This window comes from Scheffersomyces amazonensis (assembly GCF_036850825.1).
Source record: "Scheffersomyces amazonensis strain UFMG-HMD-26.3 chromosome Unknown RJT21scaffold_2, whole genome shotgun sequence".
NCBI classification, from domain to species: Eukaryota; Fungi; Ascomycota; class Pichiomycetes; order Serinales; family Debaryomycetaceae; genus Scheffersomyces; species Scheffersomyces amazonensis.
The window spans coordinates 1,507,943-1,525,653 of NW_027042742.1; the positions used below are offsets into that span (position 1 = coordinate 1,507,943).

Genomic DNA, 17,711 nt, shown 5'->3' on the forward strand with positions numbered 1-17,711 from the left:
AAATCGATCTCATAATTCATATAATAACATTAATTAATTTATATTTATAATTACATTTATCGTATATAAATAATTCATAATAATAATAATAATAATAATAATATTTCATAATGGTAAGTTATATCATATAATTAATATAGTGTATTGTTTATATACTAACTACTAACAATAATTTTAGGCTTTACAAACACCAAAACAAAGAGTTGCTAACTCCAAATTTGCTAAGAAGAATGTAGGTAAACAAGGGAAACCAAGAGATGTTGAAGAAAAGGTTCAAATACCAGTGAGTAGAACTTGGTTATTTGTATTAATATTTTTAGTTGTTGGAGGTGGTATTTTAGAATTAATTAGATTAATATTCTAATTTACTGCTAATATAATTAATATATTGTTAAAGATTGCTTATGTCGCTTACGTCCTTTCATCCCCAATATTCTTAATCAACAATCATATTCAGTTCAGTAACGTCTATCACCTTTTTTAATTCATTATATCGTCTATCATCATATCAAATTATAACACACTTCCTCATGTACTATATAGAATGGCCTACTCTGTCCTACCAATTTATCAATTATTATCCCTAATCATGGTTATTCTGACATTCCTAAATCTTCTTCATCTGGGCTTATTATGTCAATTTATTTCCATAAATAAATACGTGTATATTGTATATACAAACAAACAAACAAACATATCATGCTATAGTGAGCTTTAAATAATTACTAGACTTCTAATTGACTAAATTAATAAATAAATGAATACATACATACATACATACCTACATACATAAAGAAATATAGAATTACAATCAAAATAACAAAACTCTAAACAACACCATTATATAAAACAATCATATTCTATTCTAAGAATCAATAGTTGCTGGATCAATATATAATCCATTCAACAAAGATAAGGAATTATTACTTTCATCAATCTTATCATTTATAGGTAAAGTATTTGTACCGCTTGACGCACTGCCAGATGCAGTCCTAGAAGTAGTATATTTACTACTATTATTATTATTATTATTACTATTATTGAATGATATAATTTTAACAGGTATATCATTACCAAATTCTTGGAAATGATTATAAAATCCATCTCCATCATGTTGATCAGATTCAAAGTCATAGATAGCAAATTCCACATTAGAGTTATTAACTAGATTTAAGAATGGAGCACATGTCTCAATTTCGGCTTGTGATAATGGATTTATTGTACCTGATGTAGTACCAGAATTTATAACAGAAGATACAGGATTCGAATAACTTCGAGGTACTGCATTTTCATTTACATATGTTAATGGTAATTCATACTTAAATAAATGACTTCCATTCAATGGAGAAATTAATTTTAGACAATTATCTTTTGTTATGACTGCCAACTGATTGATAAAGTAGCCAGACTCATCATTAGCAACATTTGGTAATCCAATAAACTTTTTAGCTTTGAATGAGGATAAGATCCAAGAGTCTAAAAATTGCCCCTTATTAGAACTACTACTTTTACTGTTATTATTAGTAGAAGGATTATTAGTACTAATATTATTGTTACTGATATTATTACTATTATTATTTGTTGCTGTTGTAGTTGTAGTTGTAGTTGTAGTAGTATTAGTAGTACCAGATGTGTTATCAAAGGTATGATTGGTAGATTCACTATTTGTCACATCACCATCCGACACTTTAAGTGATCCACCCAACATCTTATTAACAATTCTTGTTTTCATCTTCTTCTTTCGAAGTCGACGAACTTTTTTCATTTCCAATCGATTTGGATAATTATGATTATTATTTAATGTTCCACTCAAATAATTAATATTAAACCAATGAACTGATCCTGAATTCTTACTTATACATCCAAATCCTAAATTATTTCCATAAATAGCTTCATCTTTATTAATTCCATTTCCAGGAGGTTTAACATGATGCATAAACCAGAATATTTCTTCAATTATTGCTGAAGTTTTACCTCGTTCAAATTTTCCTATAAGAGACATTTCAAGTGGTAATCGATAAAGATCCCACATATATAAGGAATCTCCACGATAATTAACCAGAACTAATTGTAAATCATAAGGAGATAATGAAACATTTGATACACCACCTGGAGGTTTAATAATTCCCAATACTCGATCATTAGCAAGATCAACAATTTTAATAAGTTGATTATCATTAACTATAGTTCCGCTTGTTGTTTTAATAATGGTTTTTTGTAAGGTAGCTGCTGTAGTAGATGCAGTTGAATATAATAATTTCCCAATTGATGAACTAATGGAATCAATAGTTGATGAATTAACTGAATTAGAAATAGGTGAAGTAGTACCAGTAGATGATGAAGGTGGATTCATTAATGATTTAACTTTTAAAGATGACATTTCTGAAAATCTATATAATCCATCTAATGCAGTTTTAGATAAACTAGATAAAACTTTATTTAATAAAGGACCCGAAGCAGGTAATTTAACTGGAGTAAATAATGTAGAATATGATCCTGGTGAAGTTGATGTATTATGATCACTTCTATCATAATTATAATTTGTAATTATCGGATCTAAATTTCTATTGGTTAAATCATTACCATTTCCATCAGTAAATCTTTCATTTTCCAGTCTTAAATTATTATCTTTTTGAGAAGGTAATGTAGCTGCATTTACTGCCAAAAGATGTTTATATTCAAAACTTGATGGAGCATATACTAACCAATTATCAATTATATCAAAAATAGGTGTTTTATCCAAATTACAACTTGTTTGAAGAAGAATTTCATCATCAGGGAACTTATTAATAATATTTAATTTACTAAGAATTGGTAAACTTGATGATTTTCGAATTGTAAATAAATTTGAATCTACATTTCCTGGTAATATTTTATTATTATTAATATCATATCGATAAACTAAAAGTAATCCCAGTTGATCCCCTATAATAATAAATTTATTTGATGTTTTAATTGATACTGGATGAGATAAAATTGAAGGTAATTCGAAAGATTGACTCTTAGAACTTGATTCATTTGTATATGATGGATTAAATTTATGTAATTCAAGATAATATTTATTATCTACCGAGTTTTTTAATATAATAATAATATCATAATTAGTATTAGTAGTTGATGACGTAGATTCATGAATAACTTTTACTAATTTAATCGCGTCTTTTTTAGCAGAGGTATTCGCACCCACTTTAAATTGATGGTGAAGGAAAAGGGTATCACTATCGAGTTTAGGTATGGATGATGAATTTGTTGAGGATGAAGTAGATGAATATGATGAGGATGTTGTGTTATGATCACGAGGTTTCCAATCCCATATTTCTATCAATTTGACATCAGGATAAGTCAAGAATAATTGACCGTGAGACCCGTATTCGAGGAGTGGAGTTGATAATGAAGAAGAAAAAGATGATGATGATGATTCATCATAATCACTACTATCTAATTCATCCTCCTTAGAATTGATTGTATTTGTACTTGTAGATGAAGTCGTAGATGAAGGAGTTTGAGTTTCAGATGTACTAGAAGTAGCAGACTTTATCTTTTTCCAAGTGGCGGAAGCACTACCTAATTTGTAACCCTTTTTAGGATTAGTATGAAGTTTTGTTAATTTGATTTGATCATTAGGTGTAGGTACAGGCATTTCACTGTACTGACTCATTGAAGTATGAGAAAAGTAATTTCAATTGATAATATAATTGTAATTGACTTTTAGTACTGTTGGCAGGGTGTTTATACGGGTATGAAAAGGGTGATAAGATTACTGTAACACAAAGAGCTCCCGCAAAAGATGTCACTCCAAAAGCTTGCAAGTGCGGTGGTTATGTTTAGTGATAGCTCGTAATAGATGCAGGAGTTAAGAATGTAGGAATGTAGTTGAAGTTATAGTTGAAATCGTAGTTATTTAACTAACAACAATAAAGAAGTAATGGTTATAGATATGTATATAGTTATATATATTTATTTATTTATTTATTTATTTATAGTTGTGTACATTAGCCCGTAATTAATATGTGCACAATCAACACATACTCACTAACAAAAAGAGTGTGTCTACACATGGCTAATCTCTACAAAATTGCAATCTGGGCCATCAAACCCCTTGCGCGTTCCACCTTGTTCGCAGACTCCTGCACTTTCCTTTGCATATTATGGATCATGTTCAATTTAGTACTGTATTTGTATTTGTATTTAACATAGTATGCTTTATCGTTTATACTATATATATATGAAAGAATCAGTAGAACATTCCTTAACTATAATAAATTTTGTTCTAGGTCTTTGTTACTATTAATCTTATATACTATTAGACGATTATGGTATTAATACAGACCCCTCTTCTCCCCCCCACCTCCTTGCACTATTTTCTGTTTATAGCTCCTTATCCTTATCGGATAACTCATAATATGTCTCAGAGACGTTATGTTCTGCATATACTTCATTGAGTCATAGATTGCGACATCTGTGAACCGACATTACCCTTTCCACCATTCACGACATTTGACAGATCATAAGTAATTTAAAGTTAATTATTACTATCTACAGATAACCTAAATTAGTAACATAGAAATATATGATATTATTATATATATAGAGAGTAATTTAATGCCACATTTCACATGTCACATTTCACATTTCTCAGTAAACATTTTAATTGATATTTTCAATTGATTTCTTCATTCAATGATTCCTCTTAGTTAGTAGCGCGAGAATAAGCCCTTTTAGTGGCACTAAATCTTTATTCTCGAGGCCATTTTATCAATTTGATCAGTTGACCTTTTATTAGGCAGGTATTTGATAATATCGACTGCAAATAATATGAGCAGTTAAAATACCAACAATTTACAATTTATACCACCAGCCTCACCTCTACCACCACATCAATTACCCATCATTCCCACGCACATATTTAAATCCAATTTCTACTAACAGTATGAGTCAAAATGATAATACTACTGCTAACGAACATAATAATCCAGTAACATTTAAATCCTTACCAATTGATATTATAGAAAATATCCTCAAATACGTTGATATTTCTGAAATAATTAACATATATACAAATCATGATTTATTGCATTTTCTGAATAATTTACGTTATGCTTTATCAAATAAAATACTCACATCAAACTTAACATATAATAATAGAGTCGATTATTTATCATATCTACATATGTATAAATTAACTCCTATATTTGAAGATAAATCTCAATATGTTTATTTGAAAACTTTTACTGACTTTGAAGAATTATTGAATTTAAATTTTAATTATAAACGATCTATCACTATAAGTTATTATATATGGACACTAACAGATCTTGTAGATTTAGAGGAGAATTTGAAAAAATTATCAGAAAACAATTATAACAGAGCATACGATTATAAATTCAATTTAGAACTTGAATTTGATCCAGATATAGAATATAAGATTGACCCAATTCGATTGTTCACTATTTTAAACGATTTTTCAAATCGGGTTAAATTGCATTCCTTAATTATTTATAATTTCAAACAGAAGTATACATTGAATATTCAAAATTTTATTCATTTAACTAGATTATGGTTAGATAATTGTCAAATAAGTGTTAATTTTGCTGGTGAATATAGACCTGGATTTGACTTAAAAATTGATGTTAATAATAAAATTAAATTTAAACTTCAATTATCATCAATTTCACTTGAAAGCTTTGAAAATCTTCGACTAGCTGGATCAATTGAGTTAAAATTGGATAGTTGGAAATTGTATAAATGTATAAAAACTTTAGAACTATCTAATTTACCAAGCTTTGTTGGTATTACAACAGATAGCATACATGGTATTCCATTACCTAATCTGGAAGAATTGATCATTGAAGATCTACCAATCCAAAGAGTCAATTTGAATGAATCATACATAAAATCCAATTCTAATTTGAAAAGAATCGGTTTGACTGGAATATATATGAATCCAAATATATCATTCTTTGAATCTAAAGTGGAGAATATAAAATTAACTAAATCATGTCCATCGTTAATATACGATATTAAATATCCTCCTACATTAACTGAATTAAATTTAAGTAACAATAAACTTAAAGATCTAACATTTATAAATGATCCTATATTAATACCATCAACATTAAAGAAATTAAATCTTGCTGATAATCAACTTGATTGGAATCTGTTTATACCAAATTTCTTACGATTTACTAATCTTAAATACTTGAAACTTTCCAATACTAATATTCAAAATAATTTAATTAATATAAAATTCCCAGATTCAATTGAGACTTTATCATTAGAAGTAAATCAAATACCTTCTATTGAGTATGTACATTTTCCATTGAAATTAAAGGATTTAGGAATTGGTTGTAATAATATTAAACTTATAAAGCATCATTTATTACCTTCAGGATTGTATGTAATACATTTAACTGAAAATTATTTATCTAAAGTAATTAGATTAGATAAAAATGATCGAGGAGAAATTATGAATCTAGAAGTATTATATTTAAATGCTAATGAAATTAAAGATATTCATCATATAAAATTACCACCTCATTTAAAAGTATTAAATCTTGATTCAAATAACATTGAAAGAATTATTGATAAAACTTTTCTGTCATCTATTCATGAATTAAGTATTGTGGGAAATAAAATAGAACAATTTAAACAAGTTTCATTTGGTCCAAATCTGAAATTAAAAGTATTAGATTTATCATTAAATTCATTAACTAAATTTGATCTATCCATATTACCTAAATCAATATTATATTTAAAATTGCATTCCAATCAAATTAATTTCATTAAAGAAAATTCATTTGATGAACTTAAGAAAATTCGATATCTTGATTTATCAAACAATCAGTTGACTTCATTTGAGTATACACTTCCTGAAAGTCTTAAACAATTGAAAGTTAATAGAAATAAGATTAATCAGTTCAGAATAAAGTTTGATTCTAATTCTTCTCCTCAAATACTGTCAATATCATTATACTCTAATAAAATTGATCAATTGTCTGCAAAATCATTAGGTTCATCAGATTCTACTAAGCTATTAAAATTGGTAGAGTTAGATATATATGGAAATCCACTTTTGAATCATCATAATGTATCTGATTTGATTTTGGAATTAATAAGAAATTCCATTAATTTATCTGCTATGTTTGCTGTACTTGGACGAGAAGATCAATTCTATTCTCGACATTCTCTGAATTATTTCACATTTTCTGTTTGTTCAGATAAACGAATTGATGAAATGGACAATGATAGTGATTTATCAGATCAAGATAGTGATGATTCTTCTTTCTACTAAGCTGTACATATACTGTATATATATTCTTTTTTCATGTATCTATTTACAGGCATAATTTTGATTATATGAATAAATAATAAAAGTCTAATATTAATTAACTAATTGAAATCTTTTGATTGTAAATTACGAGTCATAGCAGGTAAAGCAACTCTAATTCCATCCAATTCTTTAGTCATATGGACTTGACAACCTAATCTGGAAGTTTCAGTTAAACCAAATGCTAAATCCAACATATCATTTTCATCATCATCTGGTTCAGGTATTTCATCATAAAATTCTGGATCAACAATTACATGACAAGTAGAACAAGCACATGAACCTCCACATGCACCTTCCATATCTAAATTATGAGCTTGAGCAATATCAAGAATATTATCACCTTCAGCAACTTCATAAGTATGTTGTTGACCATCTTTTGTAATAAATGTTATATGAAGTTCTTCACCAGGTTTTGGTTTATGAAGATGTCCATGATTATTGATCAGAGATTGTTGAAAACCTCGTAAACCAATAGTTTGAATAAATTTGTGATTTTTAATAACACTACTACTACTGGAATTTATACCAATCTTACTTTGATGAGATATAATCGTTCTAGCTAATGTAGCTGATCTTAATAATCCTCGTGCAAACATGATATTTTGTACTAATACAATTTATGAAATAATGAATATATAATTAAGGGCAAGTATTCTATAATGAAACTAATTCGACAATGTCAAATTAGTCTATACTTGAAATGGAACTATTTACACGGAAATACAGAATAACACTGAAATGATCTGAAATCAATACTGTTCTTATTTATTAACTCTGTCTTGGTTACTGTGCTTTATTTTGTTGGTGATGGAGCCGGGCAAAAAAAAAAAAAGAAATCGATAAATGAAAAAACGGCGATTACTAAAAGTTACGGTCCGATTAGGAAATAAGCACCAAACTCCAAAGTACAATGTGTCAGTTAAATTCAGTTAAATTTAGGGGTAAAGCTACATATATAAAACTTTTGTAGTAATTAGTACATTGAGTCTGAAAGTGGAGGACGTATATAAAATGTAGAAAGCAAGTTTATTATAGAATTGAATACTGTTATAGTTATAGTTAAATCTGAATTCATCTTACCAGAATTTACTGGCTAGAACTAAGAATATTAATACTATTAAAACACCTATTATAGCATAACTTATAAATTTATTAGCTACCAATCTTCGACTCATTGATTTTAAAGTTTTAATAGATTTATCAACATAAGTATCGGCTGTCAGAAGAGTCAATCTTGATCCTTGAATTTGTTCTCGTTGAGTTCGTAAATTATTTAAAATATCTCCTCCTACAGATTCCGTCTCTAATGCGATTCTTTGACTATCTTTTAATCTTTGACTTGACCTTTCTAATGATGAATTATTATTAAGTAATTGTTTACGTTGTTGATCATGTATAGAATCTCCAAATTCTCCATTACCATTATCACTATATCTACCTCCAAATAATTCACGTTTATCTTCATTATCTAATATTTGATTTAACCTAGATTTACTTTCATCAACTTGTGATTTATATTGACGTATCTTGGTATTATATGATGATCGTTGATTGGTAGGTAAATTTTGTACTTCTATAGCCATTTGATCTATCATTTCCAACCCTTCTTCAATGGCATTTTCAATACCCTTTAAATAAAGCTTTCTTTCATCTATAAATAATTAATGTTAGTAACTAATTGTTAAGTATAACTAGGTGACGATATGAATTGAAACTTACCTCCTTGTATAGTTGAAATTTGATCTAATTTCGATTTCGCTTCTTGTAAAGCGAATTTAAAATCCGATTCATAATTGGCAAATAAGTCAGCCATTCTTATATATATTCTACTTTAAAGATTAAGTAAATACGTAGTATAACTATATCCAATTGTAATGATATTAGGGCTGGATAATTTGCCTTTCTCGCATGATTCAAATTTTATAGGAGGAAAAGATCACTGCCGCAATACAAAACCTGAGCATTATATAAGTTCAGTCAGTTGCATTTACATATAACCTGTTTACTTTACTACTAATCACTTGGAATAGTTATTGTTGCCAAGTAGGGGTATTTGGACTATTTACTACTTTTTAAACGATAATACTCAGAGTTAGCTGAAGTAACAATTGATAGTTCTCAATAAACTGCTTAGTGTACAGATATTTCTCCACTATCGCTGAGCCCTTACAATTCTTCTTGGCACGGAGAATATTTTATTAAAGTTATTTCACCGAACCTTTCATGTCTACATTTACACAAAATGCAGAGATATTCCAGTCACAAGACTACAGTCCTAAAAACTTAATTTGGAACTCTTGAATAATTTTGAATAATGTAGTTACCATTAAATCATGCAACGTATTCTGTAAGCACGTTGCAAAGGAGAACTAATTACAAAAGCCATGATCTACATATCTCTTATCTGATTTATTAAGTACATTTCCCCATATGTGGACTAAAATTCAAATGGGGCCGCACAGAAAGTTTTAGTGAAATTTTTCATATCGCAAGGCACTGCAGCATAATTGAAAAGAGCCGTTCCTTTGGAATATAAGTTTGTACTAACTTATTACTAACAATAGCGTATAATAATAATATTCATTCATACTCTCTTATCGGTGATTTCAACATAATTATATATATATAATGAATTTTTTTTATTTTATCGCTTAAGAAGGTATTTTCTTAATTACTCTTTATATAATTATAATTATAATTATAACAGATTCAGTTTTTAACCATACCTAATCATATAATTAAGAAAATAATCTGATAAAGTCATGTCAAAATTAGAACAGGAAGAGAAAACTTTAAATCCTTCGGAATCTAATGAGGAAGATTTTGAAGAATATGATGATGAACAACCTACCAACTTTATAGACAAGATTGGTCTCAGATTCAATGCTGAGATCAGAGGTATTCAAAGAGTACCTGAGAATAAAAGAGTTGATAAAACATTACTATCTCCTCTTTTTATGTTCTTGTCTCCTAACTTGGCCATTTCTGCTTTATCTACAGGTGCATTAGGTCCTACATTATTTGGACTAGATTTCAAGACTTCTATCATAGTCATTGTTCTTTGGTCTATTATTGGTGCTTTACCAGTCGGGTTCTATTGTTCATTTGGTATGAAGTTCGGTTTAAGACAACAAATCATGTCTAGATACTTTACAGGGAATATTATGGGAAGAGTATTCGCATTATTCAATGTCATATCTTGTATAGGGTGGAATGCGATTAATGTTATTCCTTGTGTTCAATTATTAACAGCAGTTGGTCCATTGCCTGCCTGGGCTGGTTGTCTTATATTTGTTGTTATTACTTGCCTCTTGGCCGTTTTTGGTTATAAGACTATTCATCTTTATGAAAGATACAGTTGGATTCCAAACTTTGCTATTTATTTGGTTATTATAGCTAGGTTCAGTCAATCTCATTCCTTTACTTGGGGTACAATGGAAGGATCTTCTGCAACTAAAGCTGGTAATGTTTTGACGTTTATTTCTACTATTTTTGGTTTCACTGCAGGATGGGCACCTTCCGCCGCTGATTATACTGTTTATATGCCACATGATACACCGGCTTGGAAAGTAGGTTCAGCAATGGTTATTGGTTTATCTGCTCCAACCATTTTTGCTGCCATATTAGGTGCAGCAATTGGAATGGGAACTTTCACTAATGAAGCTTATTCTAATGCTTTTGAAGAAAACTCAGTTGGTGGTTTAGTCTATGAAATTTTATGTGGAGATAACACCAATCAAGGTTATAGATTTGTTGTTGTATTGTTAGCATTGTCTGGTATTGCCAATAATTTGCCTGGCTCTTATTCATTATCGGTTTCTATTCAATGTATGTGGTCACAATTAGCTAAGGTTCCGAGATTAGTATGGTGTGTCCTTGGTAATTTCCTAAGTTTAGGTTTATCAATTCCAGCATATTACGTATTTGAAGCTGCTATGTCTAATTTCTTATCCATCATTAGTTATAATGTTTCAATTTATCTTGGTATTTCTTTAACGGAACATTTCATCTACAGAAAAGGATATTCAGGTTATGATGTCAGTAATTTCAATGATAGAAAAACTCTACCAGTTGGTATTGCTGGTGTAGTAGCATTTTGCTTTGGAGTTGTTTCTACTGTCTTATGCATGGATCAAACTTGGTATGTTGGAGTTATTGCTCGTAAATTGGGAGACTATGGTGGTGATATCTCTTTTGAATTGAACATTGTATTTGCTTTCATTGGATATAATTTGGTTCGTCCATTTGAAAAGAAGTATTTCGGTCGTTAGGTTTTAGTAAAGTTAATAAATTATAGTTGCAAAATATTAGATTTTTAATGATCACATGATATGTCATATGATTTTTTTTTCAAAGAGGACCTATTTAGGTTTGTATAGCTGCAAATTAAATTAACTAACTCATCTTTAAAGGCAGTGGATTTAAAATGGGTACGTCTACTGGCAGTATGATAAAAGATTATACAAATAGACATAGGCAACATTGCCCCATTGTAGTAGTAATAGAGTAACATTATACCATCCGTTGAATTGCTAGACAGGCCGTAACAACAAAGAGGAACTAGTCTAATAATGGAGACATAGATAAGCTTGGGAATGGCATTATTTGTTATAAACAGGTTATATTCAAAATAAAATTGTCGAAAGCAGGTCTGTATATATATATATATGTATATGCGATCTGAGACGCTGCTAAAATCATCTTTTAAAACATGTCTGCATTATATATATAACAGAACTAATTAAGGGAGGATTATCTACAAGTTTCATATTGCCATAAACTTATCTGCTAAAATTAACTTTAATTCATGAATTCGATTGTGCTACTATATGAAACAAGGGCTATGAACGGATTGTTTTTTTCAATTGTGATTATCATTATCAAATAGTTATTTATATTTGCATACATTATTGAAGACAAAAATCGCCCTTCCGGTATAATTAAATTCCATATCTAATTTAAGAAGGAAGATTTAAGCAGGTAACATGATATCATATAACCAAAGAGTAACATTATATAGAATGCTCTTTATAAACCCATAAAGTCACGACTTTCTACGAATGAACTATTCAATCACTTATTATATATTTATTTCAAAATACAAACATACTATTGCCCCTTTCTCATTACACTAGCTTTAAGTTCTGGATCTAAAAGATGAGAATTCTTTGCAATGAACTTTTGAAGATCACTCAAACCAGGAAATCCACCATGTTCTGGTTTGATTATTTCAATTTTAGGAATTAATCTTGCTATTATTTTTCTGTTAAATTGCACATAAAATAAACCCAGTGATTGGCCATAGTCTTTATCTTTGTATACTATGTTTCTAGAATACCGGGAATAGAGATACCTTTCAAGACCCTGTATTTCGGAATAGACCTGGTTCAAAACTCTTTGCCATGCATTGAGGGATGATGCATCAGTTGATAATTCATCTAGATCAGCGAGTATAATGCATATTTCCGTGCCAATTTTTTGCCATCGGTAACTGCAGAAGGAGGTCCATTATACTCTGCATCATACTTTTTGTCAAATTCATCCTCCTCTCTTTCGGTAGGAATTCTTGGTGCAGCTTTCTCACTTTTCTCAGAATCCATTTTCAGAGAATTATCCTTTTCAGTAACCATGGTCTTGCCAATGGCTTCCTCGTATGGTGGAGGTTTAACTTTAGATTTTGTTAACCGTTTCCAAAATGACATTTTTAATACTAATTGAAATAGAGATTGACTAGAGATCATTCATACATTTTGCTATCAATTTATAAAGAGTGCAAATCAGTCTTTTCTTGGGAAATTATAAGGCTCTATGCACGGTTCTGCAATGAGAGCTGTTAGAATCTGTAAACCGGTCAAGGAATTAATACAAGATAATTACTCTAAATTAGTTGCAAAAAAGTTGGTTCATCCTGTACACAACCATTACACACATCAACTGCCATACACATATTCTTATTGATAATCAAGAAAAACTTGGTGATTAAATTATCTTATGCTTTACAATCAACTTTAAATCAATTTGGTGGTGAATATAGAATTGCTAAATTAAGTGATGAAGCTTATCTTGGTTCTTTCTTAATTAATGAATTAGTTAAAGCTGGTTCTGGAGTTATAGTTACAACCAATTCTTCTATTAAATCTATTGTGGCCTTGGCGACTGATAGTCAAAGGACGGATATGTAATTACATTTATATCATAAATTGGTGTTACTAATGATGAATAATGAGTTTGTGCTTTGATATTATCATCGCCGCTAAATACAACTTATAATTAAATTCATAGTAAAAAAAGGTACTCTAATGTATTGTATAGATAATAACGCAGTCCAATATTTCACGATTGGAATTAACATGCAATTAATGGCTAATTAAAACAAATTATTTACTTTGAGTGACTATTAAATTACTAAGTATTGATTGCAAATTACTTTTAAATATAATGGGAATGGCAATTGTACAAAACGGCGGGCTACAGCGGCATTTCTTACACAAAGTGCAAGAGAAGCTTAGGGAGCAGCAATTTAAAAAAAAAGAATTAGGGGGAATAATCGCACCTGCGAAATGGGCATGGGCATCTACTGAATTAATTACTTGATTTAGTACAAATTATACTGTAATCGGTATGGTTATTAATACCACCACCACCATGTGCTAAGAATATAGATTTATAAATAAATATTAGTTGTAATTAATTAAATATGCAGCAATCATATCATAATGGTAATTAATTTCTGGGCTTTATTTACCGTACCAATGTTGTTCCGATATACCGAGCCCATGGGATCAATAAATTAATAATTTAGTATAATAACTGTAAGTTTATATAATAACGAAGGATAACAAAAATAATTTAATTGATCGCAGTAAAGCTCACTAATTGTAGAATGTACCACTAAATAATAAAGTCAAAAGGATCGGTACGCAGAATGAGCGAACAAAAGTCATCCCGCTAATTTCAGATTACACTCACCGCATTGTGCTACATAGCAATTCTTTGCAGTAGTTGTACGTGGTTAATAGTAAATTTAAATCTAAGGGATATCTGCAAGCCGAATTTTAAATAGGTACACAATTGATATAAATAAATTTCAATTTTTCAATTTCTTATCCTAACAATTGATCTTGTTATCTGTTAATAATATCAAAGTGTAACGATGACTAAATTAACAAAGGAAGAGTCTCGACTCAAAATGAAACGAATTAGGACGTGGGGTCCATATTTAGGTGAACGTCAATGGGCAACAGTTCGAGAAGATTATAGTCCTAATGGAGATGCATGGTCTGATTTCCCATTTGAACATTCAAGATCAAGAACTTATCGTTGGGGTGAAGATGGTTTAGCAGGTGTATCTGATAGAAGACAATTTATAAGTTTATCAATGGCACTTTGGAATGGTCAAGATGAGATTTTAAAAGAAAAATTATTTGGGGTAACTAATTCTCAAGGTAATCATGGTGAAGATGTTAAAGAATTATATTGGTATCTTGATAATACTCCATCTCATTCTTATATGAAATATTTATATAAATATCCTCAAAGTAAATTTCCATATAAAGAATTAGTTGAAGAAAATGTTAAAAGATCAAGATTAGAACGAGAATTTGAAATTACTGATACAGATTTATTTAAAGATAATAAATATTTTGATGTGGTATTTGAAATGGCAAAAGGTGATGAAGATGTTGAAGAATTAAATTTTAGAATAACTGCTTATAATAGAGGTAATGAAGTTGCTCCATTACATATATTACCTCATTTAGTATTAAGAAATACTTGGGCTTGGGGTACTGAAGAATCAGAACAAATTAAACCAAAATTAACAAAACTTAATGATTATACTATAGAAGTTTATCATGAAAAATTTGGTAAACGTTATCTTACATTTGCTCCAGCTCCTGGTATTGATGATGATTCACCTGATGTTGAACCTCAATTATTATTTACTGAAAATGAAACAAATACAAAAAGATTATATGATCAACCAAATAAACATAAATATGTTAAGGATGCATTCCATGATTATATTATTGATAATGAAAAAGGAGTAGTTAATCCAGAAAATTTTGGTACAAAAGCTTGTGCAGCATTTACATTTGATCAACAAGGAGGAGTTCCACCAGGAGATTATGTTACTATTAGATATAGATTAAGTAAATCACCTGATGAAATTGATGAAAGAGAACTTGATGAAATTTTTAATAGAAGACAAGATGAAGCAGATGCATTTTATTGGAAAGTTTCTCCAATTCCAATGTCAGATGAATTAAGACAAGTTCAAAGACAAGCATTTGCAGGATTATTATGGACAAAACAATTTTATCATTTTGTTCATAATTATTGGTCTCAAGGTGATCCAAATACTCCTAAACCACCTATTAATCGTGCTAATGGTAGAAATAAAGATTGGACTCATATGTATATTGATGATGTTTTATCATTACCTGATAAATGGGAATATCCTTTCTTTGCAGCTTGGGATACTGCTTTCCATTGTATTCCATTTGCTATGATTGATCCTGAATTTGCTAAAAATCAAATTGATTTATTAACTAGAGAATGGTATATGCATCCAAATGGTCAAATTCCAGCTTATGAATGGAATTTTGGTGATGTTAATCCTCCAGTTCATGCTTGGTCAGCTTATAGAATTTTTAAAATTGAAAGAAAAATGTATGGAGTTGAAGATATTGATTTCTTAGAACGAGTATTCCATAAATTAACTTTAAATTTTGCTTGGTGGGTTAATAGAAAAGATGCTGATGGTAATAATGTATTTGAAGGTGGATTTCTTGGATTAGATAATATTGGAGTTTTCAATCGTTCAGAAGATTTACCAACTGGTGGGAATTTAGAACAAGCAGATTCAACTGGTTGGATGGCTTTCTTTTCATTGCAAATGTTAAATATTGCTTTAGAATTATCTAAAACTAGACCAGTTTATCAAAATATTGCTTCTAAATTCTTTGAACATTTTATTTTAATTGCTGATGCTATGTCACATGTTGATCCAGATTCAGATTTACCTCAAGCAACTTTATGGGATGAAAAGGATAAATTTTATTATGATGCTATTAGATATGGTGATGGTAATACTCAATCTTTACCAGTAAGATCATTAGTTGGATTAATTCCATTATATGCTTCATTAACTTTAGAACCAGAATTATTAGAGAAATTCCCAGCTTTTAAAAAGAGATTAGATTGGTTTATTAATCTGAGAAAATCAATTGCTGAAAGAAATATTGCTTCAATGGAAACTAGAGGGGTTGGTGAAAGATTATTATTAGCTTTAGTTAATAAAGAAAGATTATTAGATATTCTTGATCGAATGTTAAATGAAGATGAATTTTTATCACCTTATGGTATTAGATCATTATCAAAATATCATAAAGATCATCCATTTGAAATGAATGTAAATGGTCAAAAATATGTAGTTGAATATTTACCAGGAGAATCTGATTCAGGTATGTTTGGAGGTAATTCTAATTGGAGAGGACCAATTTGGTTCCCTGTTAACTTTTTATTAGTTGAAGCTTTACAAAGATTTTATTTATATTATGGACCTGATTTAAAAGTTGAATGTCCTAAAGGGTCAGGAGATTTTTTAAATTTAGCTCAATGTGCTCAAGAAATTCAACATCGTTTAATGCATTTATTTATTCCTGATGATGAAGGGAATCGTGCATGTAATGGAGAAAATGATTTATTAAATAAAGATCCATTATTTAAAGATTATGTACCATTTTTTGAATATTTTGATGCTGATACTGGTCGAGGTTTAGGAGCTTCTCATCAATGTGGTTGGACCGCAGTAGTTGCTAAATGGATTCATGATAATGGAGTATCATGTCGTATTCCAAAGACTCCAAGATCAGTTAAATCAATGATTAATTTAAATAGACGTTCATCAGTACTTTTACATGATACAGAAGATTTTTCAAGTATTGGAGATGATTTTAGTCAATATTTACCAAAAGCAGGTCCATTCCCTGGTACATTATTTAGAAAAAGATCAGGTAAATCATTATTAAATCTTACAGTTGGAGCACTTGATTTAAATGATGATGCAGATCATGGTAAACATCATAATAGTATGAAAGAACAAGCTAAAACTGATCAAGATCAAGATGCTGTTACATTAAAAGAAGTTAAAGATGAATTAGATATTTTAACTCCTTCATTATCTCGAGCTTCAATTGAATCAAAAGATGAAGGACTTATACTTAATCAAATTAGAAAAGTATTTAGTCGTCGGGCTGAAGAAGAAGAAGATGTATCTGGTGATGAATTTGAAACTAGAAATTCTTAGAAATAAATAAATAAATAAATAAATAAATAAATAAATAAATAAATAAATCCCTCTATATATGGTAATTACAAT

The 17,711-nt window shown here is 29.3% G+C and overlaps 10 protein-coding genes across 10 annotated transcripts; 6 read left to right on the forward strand and 4 right to left on the reverse strand. All coding sequences in view use genetic code 12, as the record gives it.

The window, feature by feature from the left end:
* Positions 1-110: 110 nt before the first annotated feature.
* Positions 111-364, forward strand: RJT21DRAFT_2261 (uncharacterized protein; the record flags this gene model as incomplete). Its single annotated transcript, XM_064883807.1, has 2 exons — positions 111-113; positions 179-364. 2 exons carry the CDS (start codon positions 111-113, stop codon positions 362-364), a joined length of 189 nt encoding a protein of 62 aa, XP_064739638.1.
* A 501-nt stretch (positions 365-865) lies between these two features.
* RJT21DRAFT_112831 (uncharacterized protein) lies at positions 866-3,658 on the reverse strand (the record flags this gene model as incomplete). Its single annotated transcript, XM_064880117.1, has 1 exon — positions 866-3,658. One exon carries the CDS (start codon positions 3,656-3,658, stop codon positions 866-868), a length of 2,793 nt encoding a protein of 930 aa, XP_064739639.1.
* A 328-nt stretch (positions 3,659-3,986) lies between these two features.
* RJT21DRAFT_118969 (uncharacterized protein) lies at positions 3,987-4,573 on the forward strand. Its single transcript, XM_064881235.1, has one exon. The coding sequence runs from the start codon at positions 4,009-4,011 to the stop codon at positions 4,195-4,197; it is 189 nt and encodes a 62-aa protein (XP_064739640.1). The 5' UTR covers positions 3,987-4,008; the 3' UTR covers positions 4,198-4,573.
* Position 4,574: 1 nt separating this feature from the next.
* RJT21DRAFT_118970 (uncharacterized protein) lies at positions 4,575-7,302 on the forward strand. Its single transcript, XM_064881236.1, has one exon. The coding sequence runs from the start codon at positions 4,931-4,933 to the stop codon at positions 7,289-7,291; it is 2,361 nt and encodes a 786-aa protein (XP_064739641.1). The 5' UTR covers positions 4,575-4,930; the 3' UTR covers positions 7,292-7,302.
* On the reverse strand, positions 7,303-8,166 carry YAH1 (adrenodoxin). Its single transcript, XM_064881237.1, has one exon. It carries the CDS (start codon positions 7,924-7,926, stop codon positions 7,390-7,392), a length of 537 nt encoding a protein of 178 aa, XP_064739642.1. The 5' UTR covers positions 7,927-8,166; the 3' UTR covers positions 7,303-7,389.
* Positions 8,150-9,415, reverse strand: VTI1 (v-SNARE protein). The gene is made up of 2 exons (XM_064881238.1): positions 9,050-9,415; positions 8,150-8,981 (listed from the first exon to the last, which is right to left on the reverse strand). The coding sequence occupies exons 1-2, from the start codon at positions 9,141-9,143 to the stop codon at positions 8,407-8,409; spliced, it is 669 nt and encodes a 222-aa protein (XP_064739643.1). The 5' UTR covers positions 9,144-9,415; the 3' UTR covers positions 8,150-8,406.
* Positions 9,416-10,092: 677 nt separating this feature from the next.
* On the forward strand, positions 10,093-11,601 carry FCY2 (Fcy2p; the record flags this gene model as incomplete). Its single annotated transcript, XM_064883812.1, has 1 exon — positions 10,093-11,601. One exon carries the CDS (start codon positions 10,093-10,095, stop codon positions 11,599-11,601), a length of 1,509 nt encoding a protein of 502 aa, XP_064739644.1.
* An 838-nt stretch (positions 11,602-12,439) lies between these two features.
* On the reverse strand, positions 12,440-13,032 carry RJT21DRAFT_2267 (uncharacterized protein; the record flags this gene model as incomplete). The annotated part of the gene is made up of 2 exons (XM_064883813.1): positions 12,440-12,768; positions 12,813-13,032. The coding sequence occupies 2 exons, from the start codon at positions 13,030-13,032 to the stop codon at positions 12,440-12,442; spliced, it is 549 nt and encodes a 182-aa protein (XP_064739645.1).
* Positions 13,033-13,153: 121 nt separating this feature from the next.
* On the forward strand, positions 13,154-13,512 carry RJT21DRAFT_2268 (uncharacterized protein; the record flags this gene model as incomplete). Its single annotated transcript, XM_064883814.1, has 2 exons — positions 13,154-13,231; positions 13,297-13,512. 2 exons carry the CDS (start codon positions 13,154-13,156, stop codon positions 13,510-13,512), a joined length of 294 nt encoding a protein of 97 aa, XP_064739646.1.
* Positions 13,513-14,303: 791 nt separating this feature from the next.
* Positions 14,304-17,711, forward strand: RJT21DRAFT_22581 (uncharacterized protein). The gene has a single exon (XM_064883806.1). The coding sequence runs from the start codon at positions 14,484-14,486 to the stop codon at positions 17,637-17,639; it is 3,156 nt and encodes a 1,051-aa protein (XP_064739647.1). The 5' UTR covers positions 14,304-14,483; the 3' UTR covers positions 17,640-17,711.